The 18,845-nt window shown below is 49.8% G+C and overlaps 1 protein-coding gene across 1 annotated transcript; it reads left to right on the forward strand.

Moving 5' to 3' along the window:
- The first annotated feature begins 239 nt into the window (after window positions 1–239).
- On the forward strand, window positions 240–14,568 carry BPIFB6 (BPI fold containing family B member 6). The gene is made up of 15 exons (XM_068987627.1): window positions 240–339; window positions 2,416–2,515; window positions 3,602–3,706; window positions 4,160–4,309; window positions 4,468–4,531; window positions 4,939–4,999; window positions 5,801–5,892; window positions 6,809–6,985; window positions 8,107–8,160; window positions 8,518–8,691; window positions 9,442–9,509; window positions 12,368–12,413; window positions 13,005–13,068; window positions 13,464–13,540; window positions 14,536–14,568. Exons 1-15 carry the CDS (start codon window positions 240–242, stop codon window positions 14,566–14,568), a joined length of 1,365 nt encoding a protein of 454 aa, XP_068843728.1.
- Window positions 14,569–18,845: the final 4,277 nt, after the last annotated feature.

An 18,845-nucleotide genomic window follows, 5' to 3' on the forward strand; every position in this document is an offset into this window, starting at 1 on the left:
TAGAGAGGGAAGTGACCTGCTCGGGGTGACTCCAAAAGACCTGGTGTTTCGTCCGGACACCCCTGGGCCCTTTGGGAGGAGGCAGGCATGAGGTTCTCTGAACTGGCTGGAGTCCAAAGGCTCCTAGACTTCTGAGATCATCCAGGGGGCTCTGTCTGCTCTGGAGCACGAGAGGTTCCCGGGAGAACCAGGGCCTGCTGAGCTGCACCCAATTCAGGCCCTATGGCACAGGCGGAGCCATGCTGTGGATCCTGCGTCTGGCGCTCTGCAGCCTGCTGACTCCCACGCGAGCGGACCCCGGGGCACTGCTGCGGCTGGGCATGGACGTCCTGAATCGCGGTGAGCTGGCGCAGGGTGTTGGCCAGGGGTGTGGGAGAGGTGTGTGGCTGGGGTTAGGTAGTGACTGCCCGTGTTTACATAGACTTGAGGGCTCTGTGATCCTCAGAGTAAACTTATAAGCAATGTGTTATTCTTCCATTTTACAGAGAGGAGAGGAAACTGAGACCCAGAGAAAATAGGGTGACCTTCCCAAGGTCCCCCAACAAGCTGAAGGCAGAGCTGGAAATTCTCCCTCCTGTAGCCTCTCCTTGGCCCTGATGGCAGGGGTTGGTGTCCACAAGTGGGTCATCGGGGTGACAGACATGAGCCAAATCCCAGCTCTGCCAACAATTTACTCTGTGACCTCAGACAAGCCAATTACCCTCTCTGTGTTGCCAGTGTGCTCATCAGTGGATGTAAAATGTAAAGAAATGTGAAATAGTGGGACTTCCCTGGTGGTCCAGAGGCCGCTCCGAACTCCAGTGCCGGCAGCCTGGGTTCAATGCCTGGTCAGGGACCTGGATCCCACAGGCTACAACTAAGAGTTTGCCTGCTGTCACTAAATATCCTGCACACTGAGACTAAGTCAGTGCAGCCAAATAAATAAAAATATATATTTAAAAAAATGTAAAATGGTAAACTGTCCTTTTGGGGCAGGATCAAATGAAATTGTGGTACAAACTCCCCGTGGCTCAGATGGTAAAGAATCTGCCTACAGTCCATGGGGTTGCAGAGAGTTGGATACGACTGAGAAACTAACACACTTCAGGTGAAATAGAGATGAAAAGGCTCTGAGGGTTCTTTACTAAGAGGTATTTTCCACCCTCAGCTCTGTGACCCTCAGGGAAGTCACATCCAGGCGCAAAGAGCTAAAGATTTTGTCAGCTCAGAATTTGTCCCCTCTCTGGGAACTAGCTTGTGACTATTACAGGGTGTTTCTGGCACAGTATCATTTGGGGTGGGGGGCCCCCAGGCCTGGGGAATCAGAATGTCTTGGCTTCAGGCACAGTATCTCTACTTTAACAAGCTCCCAGTTGAATTCCCTAACCACCCCGGATTGAGAGTGTCTGGGCTACAGCGTAAAGCCCTGTAACTTGAGGTTCAAGGCCTCTGGGATGTGCCCTGGAAACTGCTCCAACTGACAGGTCACCTCCTCCTGGAAACCTTCCCCAGCTCTTGCTTTCCTGGCCCAAACCTGTCATGTGGTTCCTCTAGCTGCTTGAACTTCTTATGGCTCTTATCACTTTTATTTACAATATATTTCTTTCTTGCTTTTTTAAAAAAATTTTTTGACTACACTCACTCCACGGCACGTGGGACTTCAGTTCCCTGACCAAGGATTGAATCTGCGCTCTCTGCAATGAGACGTGGAATCTTAACCACAGCACTGTCTTAACCACAGTACTGGCAGTCCTGGCTCTCATCACTTTTTCTTCTTTTAATGATGAATTTTTATGCGGTACTCAAAAATACAGCTATTTTACAATGTCTAATTCCAAAATACGCATTTTATTGAACACAAGCACATTTCTGTTGGGTATGTAATTAGTAGCGGAATTTCACGGTGATAGAATATATTCTATTCAGCTTTCATAGATTCTGCCAAAATATTTTCCAGTAGAATTCACTGTATTGTTTATTGTATTTTTAATTGGAGTATACAATGTTATGCTAGTTTCTACTGCACAACAACGTGAATCAGCTCTGAGTATACCTATATGCCCCCCTACCCTTGGACCTCTCTCCCACGCTCTCTCCCCACGCCACCCCTCTAAGTCATCTCAGAGCATGGAGCTGAGTTCCCTGTGTTATACAGCAGCTTCCCCCTGAAAAAAGTGAAAGTTAGTCGCACAGACATGTCCAGCTCTTTGCGACCCCATGGACTGTGGCCTGCCAGGCTGCTCTGTCCACGGGATCCTCCCGGGGAGAGTTCCCACTAGCTATCTGTTTTACCACAGTAGTGTCTGTATGTCGATGCTGCACTCTCAATTCGTCCACCCTCTCCCTCCTCTCGTCACTCCCTACTCCCTGAGAGACTGGCCAGGGAAGGAAGCAGTGAGGAGCCCAGGCGAGGGTCTATCTGACTCTTCTTTCCAGAGGTCCAGAATGCCATGGATGAGAGTCATATCCTGGAGAAGATGGCAGCTGAGGCGGGCCAAAAACGCCCAGGGATGACGCCTATCAAGGGCATCACTGAGTGAGCAGGGGAGGAGCTTCATGAGCCGGGGGAAGGGGGTGGTGGTTAGGGCAGAGGGTGGTGGGTAACGCTATGCCCAGGACCTGAGTGAAAGAGCTGATACAGGACATGGGGCCTCTTTCTGGCTTTGCTGCTGGCTTTCTGTGTGACCTTGGGCAGGTCACTGCTCTTGCCTGGACCTCAGTCCCCTCAGTCACCCACTGGGGACAATTCTAGTCCTGTTGTGAGCAGGGCCATTGGGAGGAGGAAGTGAAGTTGGAAAGTCAGACTCCAACCCCCTGCATGCAGCAGGAGCTTGCTGAATGAACGTGAAATTGAACGAAAAATCCTCCAGTGGCTGAATGGAAACAATCATCTAAGGACAGGGGCAAACTAGTTTCCTTGCTTGCATCGTACGGGATTGATTAGTAGGAGCTGTCTGGAATGATGTACTGGGGAGGGTTCTGAGACACTTTCTGGACTTAGCAGGAAATAGCAGTGTGATCGGTTACAATGTCTGCCAAGAGCTCTGGGTGGGCAGGTGAAGTAAATGTGCCACAACTTTGTTATCCCAGATCTTGACTGGTGATTCTCAGCCAGGAGTGATTTTGCCTCCAGGCGACATCTGGCAATGTCTGGAGCCATTTTTGATTGTCCCAACTTGTAGAGTGGGGGAGGGGGGGGTGCATCTAGTCCCTGTGGTGAGCAGAAGCCACGGTTTCTATGAAACATCCTACAATGCACAGGACAGCCCACAACACAGGATGGTCTTGCCCCAAATGTCCATAGCATCACTGATGAGAAACTCGGATCTAAGCAAACCTCTTCTTTTTGTCAGTGGGGAAACGGAGGCCTACATCAGGGAAGGGAGCAGCCCAGGGTCACAAATTAAGCCACATGTCATCTAACCCACAAGGAGAGCTTTCTGTGTACAGACTGGTTCATGTTCAGCCTTTCGTTTGCGTTTCACGACAGCCCCAGAGATAGGTTTATCCCTATGACATGGGATGGGGGATTTACCCAAGGCCTCCCAGCAAAGTGGTGGAGGAGTGCGTTGAGGGGTCTCCCCTGTCCAGTTCTCACTGCTCAAATGTCTGCCCCTCCCAGTCTGAAAGTGAAGGATGTGCTGCTGCCTGTCATCACAATGAACTTCATGCCTGGGGTGGGCGTCTTCCAGTGTGTGGCCACGGGCATGACCATCACTGGCAAGAGGTGAGTATGGCAGGGAGGAGAGAAGGAAAGGACAATGGCCTCTTTGTCTCACTCTTATATGCCTGTTGATTGAGTACCTACTGTGTACCATGCTGTGGTCTGAGATAATGCAAAGTTGGTTCCTACCTTTGATGGGAACCAGACCTAAGCACAGATAATCACAGACTGATAGATTGGCCTGGGACAGAAGAAATATTGACAGGGTGTAGGGGCTGTGGATTAGAAAAGGCTTTGGGGACATGATGACAGCTGAGCAACGCAGGGTTTTGAGGGATGTGTAGGAGTTCACCAAAGCAAGAGAGGAGAGGAAAGGCTGGTTGTGTGAACTTGGGCAGGTCCCATCCCTCTCTCTGTCCCATGGCATGGTCTCCCACCCTTTTCCCCTCTCAGAGAGGCTGAGATTGTGGCCACAGTGGCAGTGGTGCCCTGATGTCCGCCTGCCCTCCCCTCCAGCTTCATGGGTGGAAACATGGAGATCATCGTGGTCCTGAACATCACAGCCACCAACCGGCTTCTGCAGGATGAGGAGACGGGCCTCCCCATGTTCAAGAGTGAGGGCTGTGAGGTCATCCTGGTCAGTGTGAAGACAAACCTGCCTAGCAAGTGAGGTTCTCTGTGGTTGGGGAGGAAGGCTTGGTCCACCTTGCCAGCCCGACCCAGCATCCCACTTCCTGAGCCACTGAACTCCTTAGCCATGTCCCTGCATGTCCTGTGCCTAACTTCCTGCCATCTATGCCTCTGTCTCCACTCTCTGTGTCCAGCATGCTGCCCAAGGTGGTCAACAAGTTCCTGGACAGCACCCTACATAAAGTTCTTCCTGGTCTGGTGAGTGCCCAGAGTGAGCCTCCGCCCCTCATCCCCGGCACTGCTTAGACCAGGGCTGGCAAGTGCGTTTCATCTAGGTTGCTGATCTCGATCGACTGTTGGGGGCTGAGGAGGCTCCTGAGGCTGTGGCTGGCTCAGTGGGAGGAAGTACTGTGATCAGCTAGTGATGTCTGCCATAAGCAGAGGAGGAGGAAACAGCAGCTGGTACCCCACGGCTTGCCAACCCTGCTGAGTGCACCAGTCCCTGGGACTCTGCCATTGACTTTCTGTATGACTTGTGGCTTTGGTTCCCCCTCCAGTCCCTATCCCACCAGGGCCCTTGAGACTCCCCATGGAGTAACATTCAGCTGTGAGAATGGGGCCCTCCACTCAGGGCCCCTTCAGCCCAGTGCTTTCTCTTCTTCCAGATGTGTCCTGCCATTGATGCAGTCCTGGTGTATGTGAACAAGAAGTGGGCCAGCCTGAACGGTATGTAGCCCTAGCCATGCCTTGCTCCCACATGGGGTCAGCAGGATGGCTAGAAGTTTTGGATGTCCCACTCCCCATTCAAGTGCCTGCTCCTGGCCTGGCCTTGGGACTAGAGGAGGTCTGAGGTCATGGAGTCCACTCCTCCCCGCAATGCCCAGAGGGGGAGCCTTAGGCCCTGAGGGGCTGTCCTTACCTCTCAGCCCTCCACACAGCATTCTGTCTATCACCCTCCCAGCCTCCAAGGACAGCAGCCTCTGTTTACAACAGCTCATCCACAAACCTTGTACCACGAAGAGTAATTCCAGTAGTAACCCCACCCTTTTCTTTGTCAAGGGAAAACAGCCACCTCTATCACTGTGGGGTCCACAGGGCTCCCCAAGACCAGGAGGAGAAACCCCAGTGGCTGAGACTGAGGAAAACTGGTTCATGTGCCCAGCAGAGTGGCCTGGGACATTATTTCACACCTCCAATTCTCATTCTGTGCATCTGTAAACTGGAACCAATAATCTTGACGCCACCAATCTGCTGTGAGAACTGAGCTGGACAACCCTTAGTAAACGCTCAGGCTCTGTATTTGCAGGGTGATGTGAGGTGGCGTGATTTTCTAGATCAGGCACCATTGCCTCCATTCTGCAGATGAAGCTACTGAGGCCCAGAGATGCTAAGCAGTTTGCCTTGTGTCACAGAGAGGGCCGGGGTCCTGGCATTCAGGCCAGGTTCAGGTGGCAGCTGGCTGGAGCTGGCTTCTCCAGACTGTCCCTGGGCAGGTGTCTCTCTGAGTGAACCTTCATCTTTGCGCAGCCCCCATGCCTGTGGGCCAGATGGGCACTGTCCAATATGTCCTGACATCTGTACCGACCACTTCACCCAGCTACATTCAAGTGGACTTCAGTGTAAGCGCCAAAAGGCATCAGCCGGCAGAGGTCTCACTGGCTTGAGTGGTGGGGGCTGCTTCTGCCAGGGCCGGTGGCTGGGCTGGGGTTGCAGAGGGTGGGAAGGGCCTCTTTCTCTTTCTGCTCTCAATACAAACCCCAAATCCTGAGCTAATTTCTGGGATGGCCAAGTCCAACCCACACCCCTGAGGCTGCCTGCTTCTCCCAGTGAGTGGCTTGCCCACTGTCGTTGTATAGAAGAGAGCACCCAGCTTAGCAGGGAGGCAGGATTTGGTTAGGGCCTCACCCAGGACTCCAGAACCCTGGTGACCAGGTGACTGCATCTCCCAGGAATGGAAAGAAGAATCCCAAGTGGTCATCTGCCTGTGAAGTCTTCCTCCAGTGGGGGTCTTACAGGCTGCACACTGTCTTCCATTTACCTCTTTCTCTTGAGGTTAAACTAGTAAACGAGGGCTCTAATCATATAGAATCAGATTAACTGAGGTTACTTACACAATCCTATGTGGAGCTGCTAGGGGTTTAGTGATTGACTCCATTATCCTTGTGGGCCTCAGTCTACCCATCTGTACGCTGGGAGAGTCGAGCCACTGCACACTGCTCTGGCTCAACCATTTTATGACTTGCTTGCTGACTTGGGCACCACAGACTTCCCTGGTGGCTCAGATGGTAAAGAGTCTGTCTGCAGTGCAGGAGACCTGGGTTCGATCCCTGGGTCAGGAAGATCCCCTGGAGAAGGAAACCCACTCCAGTATTCTTGCCTGGAAACTCCCATGGACAGAGGAGCTTGGCGGGCTACAGTCCATGGGGTCACAAAGAGTCAAACACTGACACTAGGCTGGTTTGAGCACCATTCATTTGGAGGACTGAGGCTTGCCCATGGTCAGGGTTGAGTGTCTCTCCCCTGGCTGTCCCGCAGCCTGTGGTGCAGCAGCAAAAGGGCAACACCGTCCAGCTTGCGGATGATGCTGCAGGGGCTGAGTTCCCTGAGGACTATGCTGAAGGCCCCTCACAGCTGCTGCTCTCGGCCGCCTTCCTCACGGCAGAGCTTGCTCTTCTGCAGAAGTCCTTTGATGTAAAAGTCAAGGATACGATGGTGAGCTGCCCGGTGACCACACCCCCCATATCTGCGTCTGCCCCCTGTAATGACAGTCCCTGCCCAGACTGAGAATTATCTTGAGGTGGTGAGTAATGCTAGGACCGGGAGGGGCCAGGACAGATTTCTATCGTCATTTCACCCCATCATCCACCATCGCTCTGTCCGCGTAGCCACTGTGTATTCATCTGTCCATTCAACTGTCCATACACCAGGCATTTATCCACCAACCTACAGCTCCTCTGCATTGTCCATCCATCCACCTTCTTTTTTTCCAGTCTGCCTTGTTACTATGTAGTCATGTCCTAGACTCTATCCTTTTATCTAGAATCCACCCAACCCTCCATACCATCCATACCTAGAACAGGGGCTGATACTATTGAATGAATGAATCTATGTATCTGCCATTTACCACCTAAACACCCAGATACCCACCCATCTACTCATCCGTTCTCCATTATCCATCCTCCTACTCATTTACTGATCCAGCCAGCCATCCATCCATTCATTCATTCATTCATTCATTCATCCCCACTGATCCCCATCCTCGCATCCATGCACCCACCATCCATTTGTGGACCTTTCTATTCATCCCTCCACCCATCAATCCATTCATCATCCATTCTCCTATCCATTTATCAGATGATTCCACCATTTCCCCACCCACCCATCCTCCCTTCTCCATTATTCCTTTCATGCCTCCATGCAGCCATCCACCTGCTATCTATTATTCATTCTCCTACACAAACACCCATCCATCAATCCACCCATCCATTCACCCACTTGTCTGTTTATACTTTTTCTCCATCCACCTATCCATCTGTGAATCCCTTCACCCACGTCCTCTTATCCATTGCATTTGCCCATTCTCCCATCTCTCTGTCTACTTTTTCATCAAACAAAATTTTCTTAGTGCATGATCTTGTACTCAGAGGTATGGGCATTGGAATGTGTGAGCCACAGTCTGGGCTATCCAGGAGCTCATTATCTACTTAATCGAAGAGTGATAACTATTTTGATGACGGACCTCAGAAGGCATGTCCTTTTAAGTCAGAGGAGAGGTTTGTTAGGATGACTCAGGGAAGCCTTCAGCAATCCTAACCTTGACTATTATTTTGTAGATCGGTGAGCTGCCCCCCCAAACCACTGTGACACTGGCTGGCTTCATCCCTAAAGTAAGTGCCCCAGCTCTCCATAATCACCATAATCACCTGCCCTGTTCTGCATCCAGGCAAATGGATTTTCAATACCGTGTCTCCCTTGTCCAGTGTGGAATCATCCCAACTTCTCCGTAAAGTAGTCTTTGGGCCCCCCCACAGGAACGCCCAGGTTTTGTGCGTTGTACCTTCTATGTCCAATATAGAAATAGCCAGATTTTCTGTTTTGTTTCCTTCATTTCCTGATCGACATATCCCAGCCTTTGCATATAGTACTTCCAAGGTAGAAATCACCTATTTCATGTCAGACTCCTGGTTTCAACGGAAACCACAAGTCTGAGGATTGGCCCTGAGGGAGTTTCCTGGTTTCCGTAGGTGGCTGAAGCCTATCCAAAGCCGAAACCCCTGGTGACCCAGATCAGGATAAACAAGCCCCCCAAGGTCACCATGAAGACCGGCAAGAGCCTGCTGCACCTCCACGGCACCCTGGAGATGTTTGCTGCTCGGCGGCGGGGCAAGCCACCTGTATCCCTCTTTGTCCTGGAAACTGTGAGTGGATTTTTTTCCCAGCTAAGCCCAACTTATGGACATTTGAAGCTGGAGGGTAGGCTTTTAGCTCATAGTCAAGTAATGGATCGAAGGGTTCTTAGTTAATCTTGATTATTTGGTCATAACCTTCTGGGCACTGTCACCTACTGTCTGATTTTGGGCTCTGCAATTGAACCTCCAAAAGACTAGAAAGATCATTTCTTTCTCTTCCCTCCTTCCCTCCCTCTCTTTCCTGTTCATCTTCCCACCCTCTGACATTCATTAGCATCTATAATGGCAGTGAAAGTCTCACTCAGGGAACTATAGGAACCTAGAGAGATTGCAAATCTATTTTGAGGAAATCACAGAGGACTTCCTAGAGGAGGTGATGCCTGAGCTATGTTTTGAAAGTTGAGCAGGATCTGGCCAGGGAAAGGGTTGAGGCTGGGGAGGTTGGTGATGGAGGGTACTCCAGATAGAGTAACAGGATGTGGCCTGAAGCAATAACATGGTATGTTCAGGGACCCACAAACATGCCAGGATTTCTGATAGTGCTGTCGTGGGCTGGGTACAGGGAGGATGAGGATCCTGGGCTAGGGGAATGGGGAGACTGCTGGGTTCAGTTCCTGAGGGTGAGGTGGGCAGAGAGGAAGACTCTTGCTCTGTCTTGGCAGTGGTGGCAGTTCTAGGAAGGTCGTAGAGCCCCTGGTTTTACCAACCCTGATGGGGGACCCACTGCCTTCTTCCTGCTTTCCCCCCACTCTGTGTCAGCACTTCAACCTGAAAATCCAGTACTCAGTTCATGAGGACCGGCTGCAGATGACCACCTCTCTGGACAGGTAGGAGTCTGCTGCCCAGGTTGGTATCCCTGTACCCCGGCCTAGGCACCACCAAGACCACTTGGTTTCCTGCTCCAGGGCCTTCCTCTGACCCAGCCAGCACAGCCCGCACTGCCAGGCCTCTCTGGTCTCTACGCCTGCTCTAGAACCCTCAATGGCTCCCCATTGTGTGCACGATCTTTTGTCGAATCTTAGCCTGGCACTCAAGGCCCTTCTCAAATTCTCCCACCACCGCTCCCCCTAACCCACTAGGCTCTTGCACAGTGAGTCTGATCATGTGATCATGTTCCCTTTTTCACGAACAGGCTTTTCCCCATGCCATCCAAATGCCACCTGCTAGTCAGTGCCCACCTCAAATATTACCTTCTCTAGGAACACTTTCTTTATACTGATAACAGTCAACAATTATAGAGCTCTATCTATGTGTTAAGTCTAGTTTTGTATTCAATTGCTGAATACTTTTTGTATTTGTCATAATTTCTTGTCTGATGTGTTGGGTGCCGAGGTTCTATTGGTCGAAGAGACAATTTTGACTTTAACTCGCTTAAGCCCAAAAGGGACTCTTGAGTCATATAATTGAAATCTCTAGCAGTAGTTCTCCCCTTTCAGGCATGGCTGGATCTAGGTGCACAAAAATCCTCCAAGTTTATCCCTCTCTTCCCTTGGTTTTTGCTCTCTACTTTGTTGGACATTCTCAGGCAGCTGCTCCCCAGTTGGTGGCAAAGTGACCCCAATAAGAAGAGAGACCTTTTATTTAACCATTCTAACAAAATCTCAAAGGCTGTTTTCATTGGTCTAGTGTGGATCACATGACCAACTCTAAGCTAATCACTATGACTCTTTATTGCAAAATTCAGACTGAAATTGAAGAAAGTAGGGAAAACCACTAGACCATTCAGGTATGACCTGAATCAAATCTATGATTATACAGTGGAAGTGGCAAATAGATTCAAGGGACTAGATCTGATAGACAAAGTGCCTGAAAAACTATGGATGGAGGTTCATGACATTGTACAGGAGACAGTGATCAAGACCATCCCCAAGAAAAGGAAATGCAAAAAGGCAAAATGGTTGTCAAATAGCTGAGAAAAGAAGAGAAATGAAAGGCAAAGGAGAAAAGGAAAGATATACCCACCTGAATGCAGAGTTCCAAAGAATAGCAAGGAGAGTTAAGAAAGCCTTCCTCAGTGATCAATGAAAAGAAATAGAGGAAAACAATAGAATGGGAAAGACTAGAGATGTCTTCAAGAAAATTAGGGATACCAAGGAAACATTTCATGCAAAGATGCGCTCAGTGAAGGACAGAAATGGTATGGACCTAACAGAAGCAGAAGATATTAAGAAGAGATGGCAAGAATACACAGAACTATACAAAAAACATCTTTATGACCCAGATAACCATGATGGTGTGATCACTCACCTAGAGCCAGACATCATGGAATGTGAAGTCAAGTGGGCCTCAGGAAGCATCACTATGAACAAAGCTAGTGGAGGTGATGGAATTCCAGTTGAGCTCTTTCAAATCCTAAAAGATGATGCTGTGAAAGTGCTGCACTTAATATGCCAGCAAATTTGGAAAACTCAGCAGTGGCCACAGGACTGGAAAAGGTCAGTTTTCATTCCAATCCCAAAGAAAGGCAATGCCAAAGAATGTTCAAACTACCACACAATTGCACTCATCTCACATGCTAGCAAAATAATGGTCACAATTCTCCAAGCCAGGCTTCAACAGTACACGAACTGTGAACTTCCAGATCTTCAAACTGGATTTAGAAAAGGCAGAGGAACCAGAGATCAAATTGCCAATATCCACTGGATCATTGAAAAGGCAAGAGAGTTCCAGAAAAACATCTACTTTTGCTTTATTGACTAAGCCTTTGACTGTGTGATCACAACAAACTATGGAAAATTCTGAAAGAGATGGGAATATCAGACCACCTGACCTGCCTCCTGAGAAATCTGCATGCAAGTCAAGAAGCAACAGTTAGAACTGGACATGGAACAACAGACTGCTTCCAAATTGGGAGAGGAGTACATCAAGGCTGTATATTGTCACCCTACTTATTTAACTTATATGCAGAATACATCATGTGAAATGCTGGGCTGGATGAAGCACAAGCTGGAATCAAGATTTCCAGGAGAAATATCAATAACCTCCTGGCAGATGACACCACTCTTATGGCAGAAAGTGAAGAACTAAAGAGCCTCTTGATGAAAGTGAAAGAGAGGAGAGGGAAAAAGTTGGCTTAAAACTCAATATTAAAAAAACTAAGATCATGACTGAACTGAACTGAACTGATGACTCTAGAAATCGAATGCTCTGATTGGCCAGGTCTGGGTGATGTGCTCACCCCACTGTAATGCCTTGGATAGAGAGGATCAGGAAATGGAGAGTCTGTTATTGGAATAAAGAATAGATGTTGGGAAGATAGAACCAGTAGATGACCATCATATGGCCTGTTCTCGTGCCAAGGTGCATTAGTGACACCAGAGGCTGTGCAGAGGGGGGTCCTGTGAAGGACTCCAGCTCTGTGTGCTGCAGAAGTCTGGAACTGGCTAACTGAGCTGCAGACCTCTGCATATCTGGCCTTGGGCAGGTGCAATAGACAGAGCTTGGGTCCCAAAGAGAGGAGTCAGGACCAATAAGAGACGTCAGTGGTTTGAGCTGTGGGAAACAACATGGGCTGTAAGGAAGAGCGTAAGTGCCCCATCACAGGTAGCATGTAAACAGACTTAGGAGCGCCTAGTGTGAAGACTAAGGGGACTTCCCCATCAGAGAGGAGCTGGGGGTATTTGAGATGCCTTTTCTCCAGTGCTCTGACTGCCCTTCCTCTTCCCTGGTTCCCTCTCTTCTGCAGATTACTGAGCATGTCCCGGAGGTCCTCATCGATTGGCCCCTTCAAGGTAAGTATCCCAAGTACTTCTGCCTGGTCCGGCTTAAAAGCAAAAAAACTGCGCCTATTCACCTTGGGATTTCAGGGTAGAGCTCTGAAATGGAGGCAGAGTGAATACAGTAGGTCGTTGTGGGGTCTGGGGCTCCTGACTGACTGTGTGACCTTGGGAAAATTGCTTTGCTTCTCTGAGTCTCTGTTCTCTTTCCTGGATAGAATCTGGACATCTCCCTAGATTGATTTTAAAAGCATTGTTGTGCATAGCAGCACCCTGAGCTTGTTTGCCCAGCCCAGGTGCTATTTTTATTAGTTTCTGTAGCCTCAGGGCCCAACCCAGAACCTGATGTAGTTAGGAGTAGTGTGTGCTCAGTTGCTCAGTCGTTATCTGACTCTTTGCGACCCCGTGGACTGAACAGGAGCTAAGCAGAAATGAAGGGCATCCGTCTACAAAGTAACAGTCAGATGCAGTTTTAATGTGATTTGATGTCTCTAATATTCATTCCTGTGGTCCTTGGACTCAGCTGGACTACGAGCTGAAAAAAAATCTGTTGAATTAATGGAATGATGGGATGAGGGTACTTTCTCTTTCTCTCTTTCTTGCCAGGAGAAGAAATTGATTGGCTTCGTCACTGATTTTCTCCAAGAAGCCTACATCCCAGTCATCAATGGTGAGGGTTTTGCTGGTGCCAAGAAGCACTCTGAGCAGGAAGGGATGTCACAAGGGTGGTCTCAAAGGCCCTCCACTGGCCCCACATGAGGAAACCTAAAAGGGAATGGATAGTCAATAGTGAGTCTTCGAGGCTAATGTCATGTTAATGTCACTTGCTTGGGGACAAGGGCCCCTTCAACAACTTGGACTCTGACCTTTGACCCCATGCCAGAAGTCAGATCTTGACCCCGCCCTGGGATGCAAGTCAGTGGTGATCCAGCTGAAGGTGTCTAGGCCTGTGCAGCTGGCAGACATTATGAATCAATCACTGCACTATTTCCCACTATGTTGCTTCAGGCAGCCACTTAGTTGCAGAGCAGGTTAGGCTGAAGTAACTCTTCCTATATTTCTCAGATGTACTCCAAGTCGGGTTCCCACTTCCTGACCTTCTGGACATGAACTACAACCTGGCAGAGCTGGACATAACTGAGGTGAGGAAAGGAGGTGGGAAAGGCCAGTTCAGCCAATATTTTTGGCCAATGAGCAGGAGCCTGCCATTCTCAACTTGGAGGGCTTTGGACTAAGGAGGGCAGCGGCTATCAGTACAGTCTTGCCAATCCCCTGAGCAAGACCCTGCCCCTCAGAATCTGGAGGCTGCCCTTAGCCAGGGATCCCCCGAAGGAAACATGAATTCTGCTACTGTCCTCCTCTGCTGCCTTGGACGAATTGCTTTCTCTTTCTCAGTGCTTCTATTTTTCTGTCGTCTCAAATAGAGAGACTAATATACTCTGGAGAGCTGTTGTGATGATTTATGGAGATAATTCACTTAAAGGCATACAGTAAGTGCTCCATAAATGTTAGCTTTGTCTTGCACACCAAGCACTGCACTTGGAGCATTGAGTGGACATTTTTCTCATTTGATCTCTCTGCTCTGGGAGGTAGGGGTGCTTCTCCTCACTTGATTGTTGAGAAACTCAAAGTTCAGAGAGGTGCAGGGTCATAAGGCCAGTCTTCCTTTTTTAAACATTTCCTTCTTTATTTTTGGCTGTGCTGGGTTTTCACTGCTGCACAGGCTTTTCCCTAATTGCGGCGCGCAGAGGCAGCGTGCAGAGGCTACCCTCTCGTTGCGGTGCACAGGCTTCTCACTGAAGTGTCTTCTCTGGCTGCAGAGCACAGGCTCTCGTGCACAAGCTTCAGTAGCTACGGCCCCCGGGCTCTAGAGCATAGGCTCAGGAGTTGTGGCACACGGGCTTAGCTGCCCTGTGGCATGTGGGATCTTCCAGGACCAGAGATTGAACCTGTGTCTCCTGTATTGACAGGCAGATTTTTTTTTTTTTTAAGCACTGAGCCACCAGGAAAGCCCCATCCTTCTTCTCAAACACTGAGCTGATTTCATTCCTGTCCACACCCCTGTCCACCCCAGTCTGTGTCTGGGTGGCCCCTCATTGTTCCCCACACCTGCTCCTGGCCCTTTTTCTCCTGCCAGAATGCCCTGGTGCTGAACTTGAAGCTGGATTGACTGGGACAGGATTTGCCTGCCAGCTGCCTGCACACCATCAACTAGTTACACCCAGCAGAGGAGCCTGATTGGAACTGGGTGGGCCTGGCCCCCTACCACTGGGGCTGATGAGGAGTGAGCAGGGCAGGACGAGGCTGGGGACTTGGCAATAAACAGGAGAAAGGCCCTAACAAACATTTGATGTTTTGATCTCTTTATCTGCAGAAAATTGATGTGTGTTTTTACTTCCTCTTCAATGGGTTTTGGGATCTAAGAGCAGCTTGGGTCTAAGGGGCAGGCTTGAGCATATATTGAGTACCTGCTGAATGCCATGCTCAGAGCTTTACTTGTACCATCTCATTTAATCTATGCAGTAACCTTATAAGTGGAGGGTGACCATCCCCACTGTGTGTGTGTGTGTGTATGTATGTGTGTGTGTGTGTGTGTGCGTGTGTGTATGTATGTGTGTGTGTGTGTGTGTGCTCAGTCACTCAGTCATGTCTGGCTCTTTGTGATCCCATGGACTATAGCCCACCAAGCTCCTCTATTCATGGGATTTCCCAGACAAGAATACTGGAGTGGGTCACCATTCCCTTCTCCAGGGGATCTTCCCGACCAGAGATTGAATTGCAGGCAAATTCTTTACCATCTGGGCCACCTACTGACACTGTTCTTCAAACTGACCCTTCTTTAAAGTGAATGTATTTTTATATATAACAAAGTTAAAAACACAATCTAAAATAAATGTATTCTAAGTGGGTTCTCAAAATCAGTATCATCTGCTGCTGCTGCTGCTGCTAAGTTGCTTCAGTCGTGTCCGACTCTGTGCGACCCCATAGACGGCAGCCCACCAGGCTCCCCCATCCCTGGGATTCTCCAGGCAAGAACACTAGAGTGGGTTGCCATTTCCTTCTCCAAGGCATGAAAGTGAAAAGTGAAAATGAAGTCGCTCAGTTGGGTCCGACTCTTCACGACCCCATGGACTGCAGCCCACCAGTCTCCTCTGTCCATGGGGTTTTCCAGGCAAGAGTACTGGAGTGGAGTGCCACCACCTTCTCCAGTATCATTTGCTGGAATGTTGGAAAAAAAAACCAAACCCAAAACCTGTAACTTTGAAAAAAAAAAGTACTTCAGAGCCCCTCTGATGGGCTGTTGCTCCAGCCCTGGGAAGTATTGAGATGGTGGTCCCATGTACGTGTCCATGGTCCATGTGTTGCTGTTTGTGTCTGTCGGAGGGTCTCTGACTCCATGGGTGGGTCTGTGTACCAGCCTGGCCCAGAGCCATGTCACAGAGGAAGGAGGGCCCCTCCCTTGCCTTGGCCTGGGTGCCTGGGCTGTCCTCTTCCCTCAGAGTCGACCTTAATCACATCACCCATCATCTCCCAGCTCTGGGACAATGGTGGCCTTGAGACTGGCTGGCACATACAGACGCCTGGGTAATCTGTGGGTGGCTGATGCCTGATCCTAGGCGTGCCTGGGCTCCTCCAATCCCCTAATCCTGTCCTTAGATTTTCACACAGTACACTCACTGCTCCCCTCCCCAGCCCAGTGCACAGATGGAGAAACCAAGGCAGAAAGGCTGAGTCAGGAGGACCAGGTTCTTGCCTTGGCACAACCAGGGGCACACTATGTGGCCTTGGACAAACCATAGCTCCTCTCCAGACCTCAGTTTTCCCATCTGGGAAATAGGAAAGGGGTTGAGAACTTTGATCTCTAATCTCATTGCAACATTCTTTGAATGATCAGTTACCCTGGATTTATTATGGGCAGAAAATGAGGGCTGGGCTGGCAAGGGGAGCCCTGCGCTGTGACCCCAGCTTCTAGAGAGGCAATGATGGGGGTTTTCTGCCCATGGGCACTGCTCAACTTCCAAGACTCCCAACCTTGGATGAGGAAGTGGAGGCTCAGAGAGATGAAGCCAGCACCCAAGGGCACACTTGCATGTGGGGATGGGCTTGAACCCTGTCTGCCTGAGTCCAAGCCTCGTTGCTTCTTCACACCACATTCAGCAGCAAGATGCATCACCATTCTTTAAAGAACTGGGGCCCAGAGAGGGTGTATGGTCAGCTCAAGGTCACAGAGCAAGGAGGGAGCGGAGCCACGTCTTTGATCCTGGACTCATGACTATCGACCCCCAAAGCCTGCCACGCAGCCCCCTGGGGGAACTGAAGACCACCCACCGATGCCCCAGATTTGTGTCCACACCAGTCACCACCCAGCCTGCCTTCTCCCTTCCCAGCCCACTCTCAGCCGCAGTAACTTCAAGAAGGCCTCCCAGGGATCTTGCCATCATCTGAATTTCTCAGGCACCTTTGGCAGCCTTTCCTTAATGCTCTAAGGCCTATTTCCTGGATACCTGTACCCACAGCCAGACCAGTCAGGTGAGAGTGGACAATTTTAATTAACATCAGCCTTTTTGCAGGTTGGGGAAACTATGGCTCTGAGATGGAAATGATCAGAGTTAGGAATTGGACCCAGGAATTCTGGCTACAGGGCCTTCCCTCTAGGTCTTAATGCCCAGGGGTACTCTGCCATTCAGCCCCTCCCCTGCTCTAATGCATTCCATGGCTCCATATCACCCATGGTTCTCAAAAGGGCTACACATCAGATTGAAGTTAAACATGCCAGTTCCTGAGCCTTCCACCCCAGACCTATTGAGTCAGGGCTGCAGGGTAGGGCCTGGAGATATGCATTTTCATTAATCTTTACCATCGACAGGCCCAATCCCTGACTGGGTCTTGGTGCTTGAGGTGGCTTGCAGGTGCCTAGCGAGCTGGACGGGGGTGGGGGGAGGTTGTAGGAGTTTCCACTGGAGTGGGATCTGGAAGGAATTGGGGAAGATAAGGCAGACCAGAAAGTAGGTAGCATTTTCTTCCCTTGAGGAGGGCTGGCCTGGGCAGTGGTTAAGAGGATGAGTGTCACTAACACAACATTGTAAATCTACTGTGTTAAAATTAAAGGGGGGGGGGGATGGTGAGTGTCAGAGTCAGACAGGTCAGCTGGACTCTTGTGTGACCTTGGGCCAGTGGCTTCTTGGAGAGAGAGCCTTGGCTCCTTGAGGGTAAGACAGGAGCTATGATATGCTGACCTTCCTGGTCATCATGATGACTGGAACGATTTGTACACATCAGTGCCTTGCAGACAATAACTGCTCTATGAAAGCTAGGTGCTAGCTTTCCCTCCTCCTCCCTCTAAGAGTCTTAAGAATACTGGCAGTACCCAGTGTGCAAGAATATGCGCAGGAGCACTGGGAGAGCCCTGTGAAAAACCCAAGAAAATTCACTGTGGACACGTGCTACTTCACTTTGTTGCTGCTTAGTCACCGAGTCAGGTCCGACTCTTTCGCGACCCCATGGACTGGAGCCCCACAGGCTCCGCTGTCCATGGGATTTCCCAGGCAAGAATACTGAAGTGGGTTGCCACTTCCTTCCCCAGGGAATCTTCCCACTCCAGGATCAAATCTGCATCTCCTGCATTGGCAGATGGATTCTTTACCACTGAGCCACCAGGGAAGCCCCACAGGCACTACTAGGACCCAGCAATCCCTCTCCTAGTTGGCCATGCAAGAAACATGAACAACGAATGCACGTCCACAAAAAGACTTAACAAGAATGCTCAGAGCAGCTTTCAACCTGAAGGCCTGGGTGCCTCTAGACAGGAGTATGGATAAGCAATCTGGGTGTGTTCACATAATGAAATAGCATAGGGCAAAGAAGAACAAATCATTGCCTCTCACAACAGGACTGGAGTGCACAGACACAAGGTGTGAAGGAGCTATTCACAAAAGAGTACACGTGTGCAATCCCATTTATAGTACCCTCAAGAGCAGACTGAGCTCATCGCTATGTCAGAGGTCAGGACTGGGGGACAAAACAGGGCTTCTGGAATAAAAGAATTTTGTAAAAGTTCATCAAGCTGTACACTTAGGGTTTGGACTTTATATTTCAAGAAAAGATTTATTTATTTATTTAAAAGTGGTGTGGTTGGGTAACCTGGCTCAGTGTCTAAAGTCATAGGATGAATATTGTATGGTTAGGGGTTCAGGGGTTATGAGGTGAATCAGCTAAATACCACCCCTTCTCTCATCTCGCCAGATTGGGTCTCAGGGCCCCATGCAAGAGACAGACCCACGAGTACCCAGAAACATGGTTACAACCCTGCATGTCACAGATTCTGACAGAGGGGATCCCAGGAGGCTGTGGGGTCACAGACAGCTTGGGAGTCAGGAGGGCTTCCTAGAGGAGGGAATGCCTGAGCCTGGACCTGCTGAAGAATTGCAAACAAAAGCCAAAGTCTGT

Source organism: Capricornis sumatraensis, chromosome 15 (genome assembly GCF_032405125.1).
Source record: "Capricornis sumatraensis isolate serow.1 chromosome 15, serow.2, whole genome shotgun sequence".
In the NCBI taxonomy this organism is placed as follows: Eukaryota; Metazoa; Chordata; class Mammalia; order Artiodactyla; family Bovidae; genus Capricornis; species Capricornis sumatraensis.

Bases quoted from the DNA above. Each gene is read 5' to 3' on its own strand.
- BPIFB6 (XM_068987627.1), top strand. From the start codon at position 240: ATGCTGTGGATCCTGCGTCTGGCGCTCTGCAGCCTGCTGACTCCCACG. The intron at 8,161-8,517 runs GTAAGTGCCCCA...TGGTTTCCGTAG, and splicing joins TGGCTGGCTTCATCCCTAAA to GTGGCTGAAGCCTATCCAAA. The intron at 12,414-13,004 runs GTAAGTATCCCA...CTTTCTTGCCAG, and splicing joins CATCGATTGGCCCCTTCAAG to GAGAAGAAATTGATTGGCTT.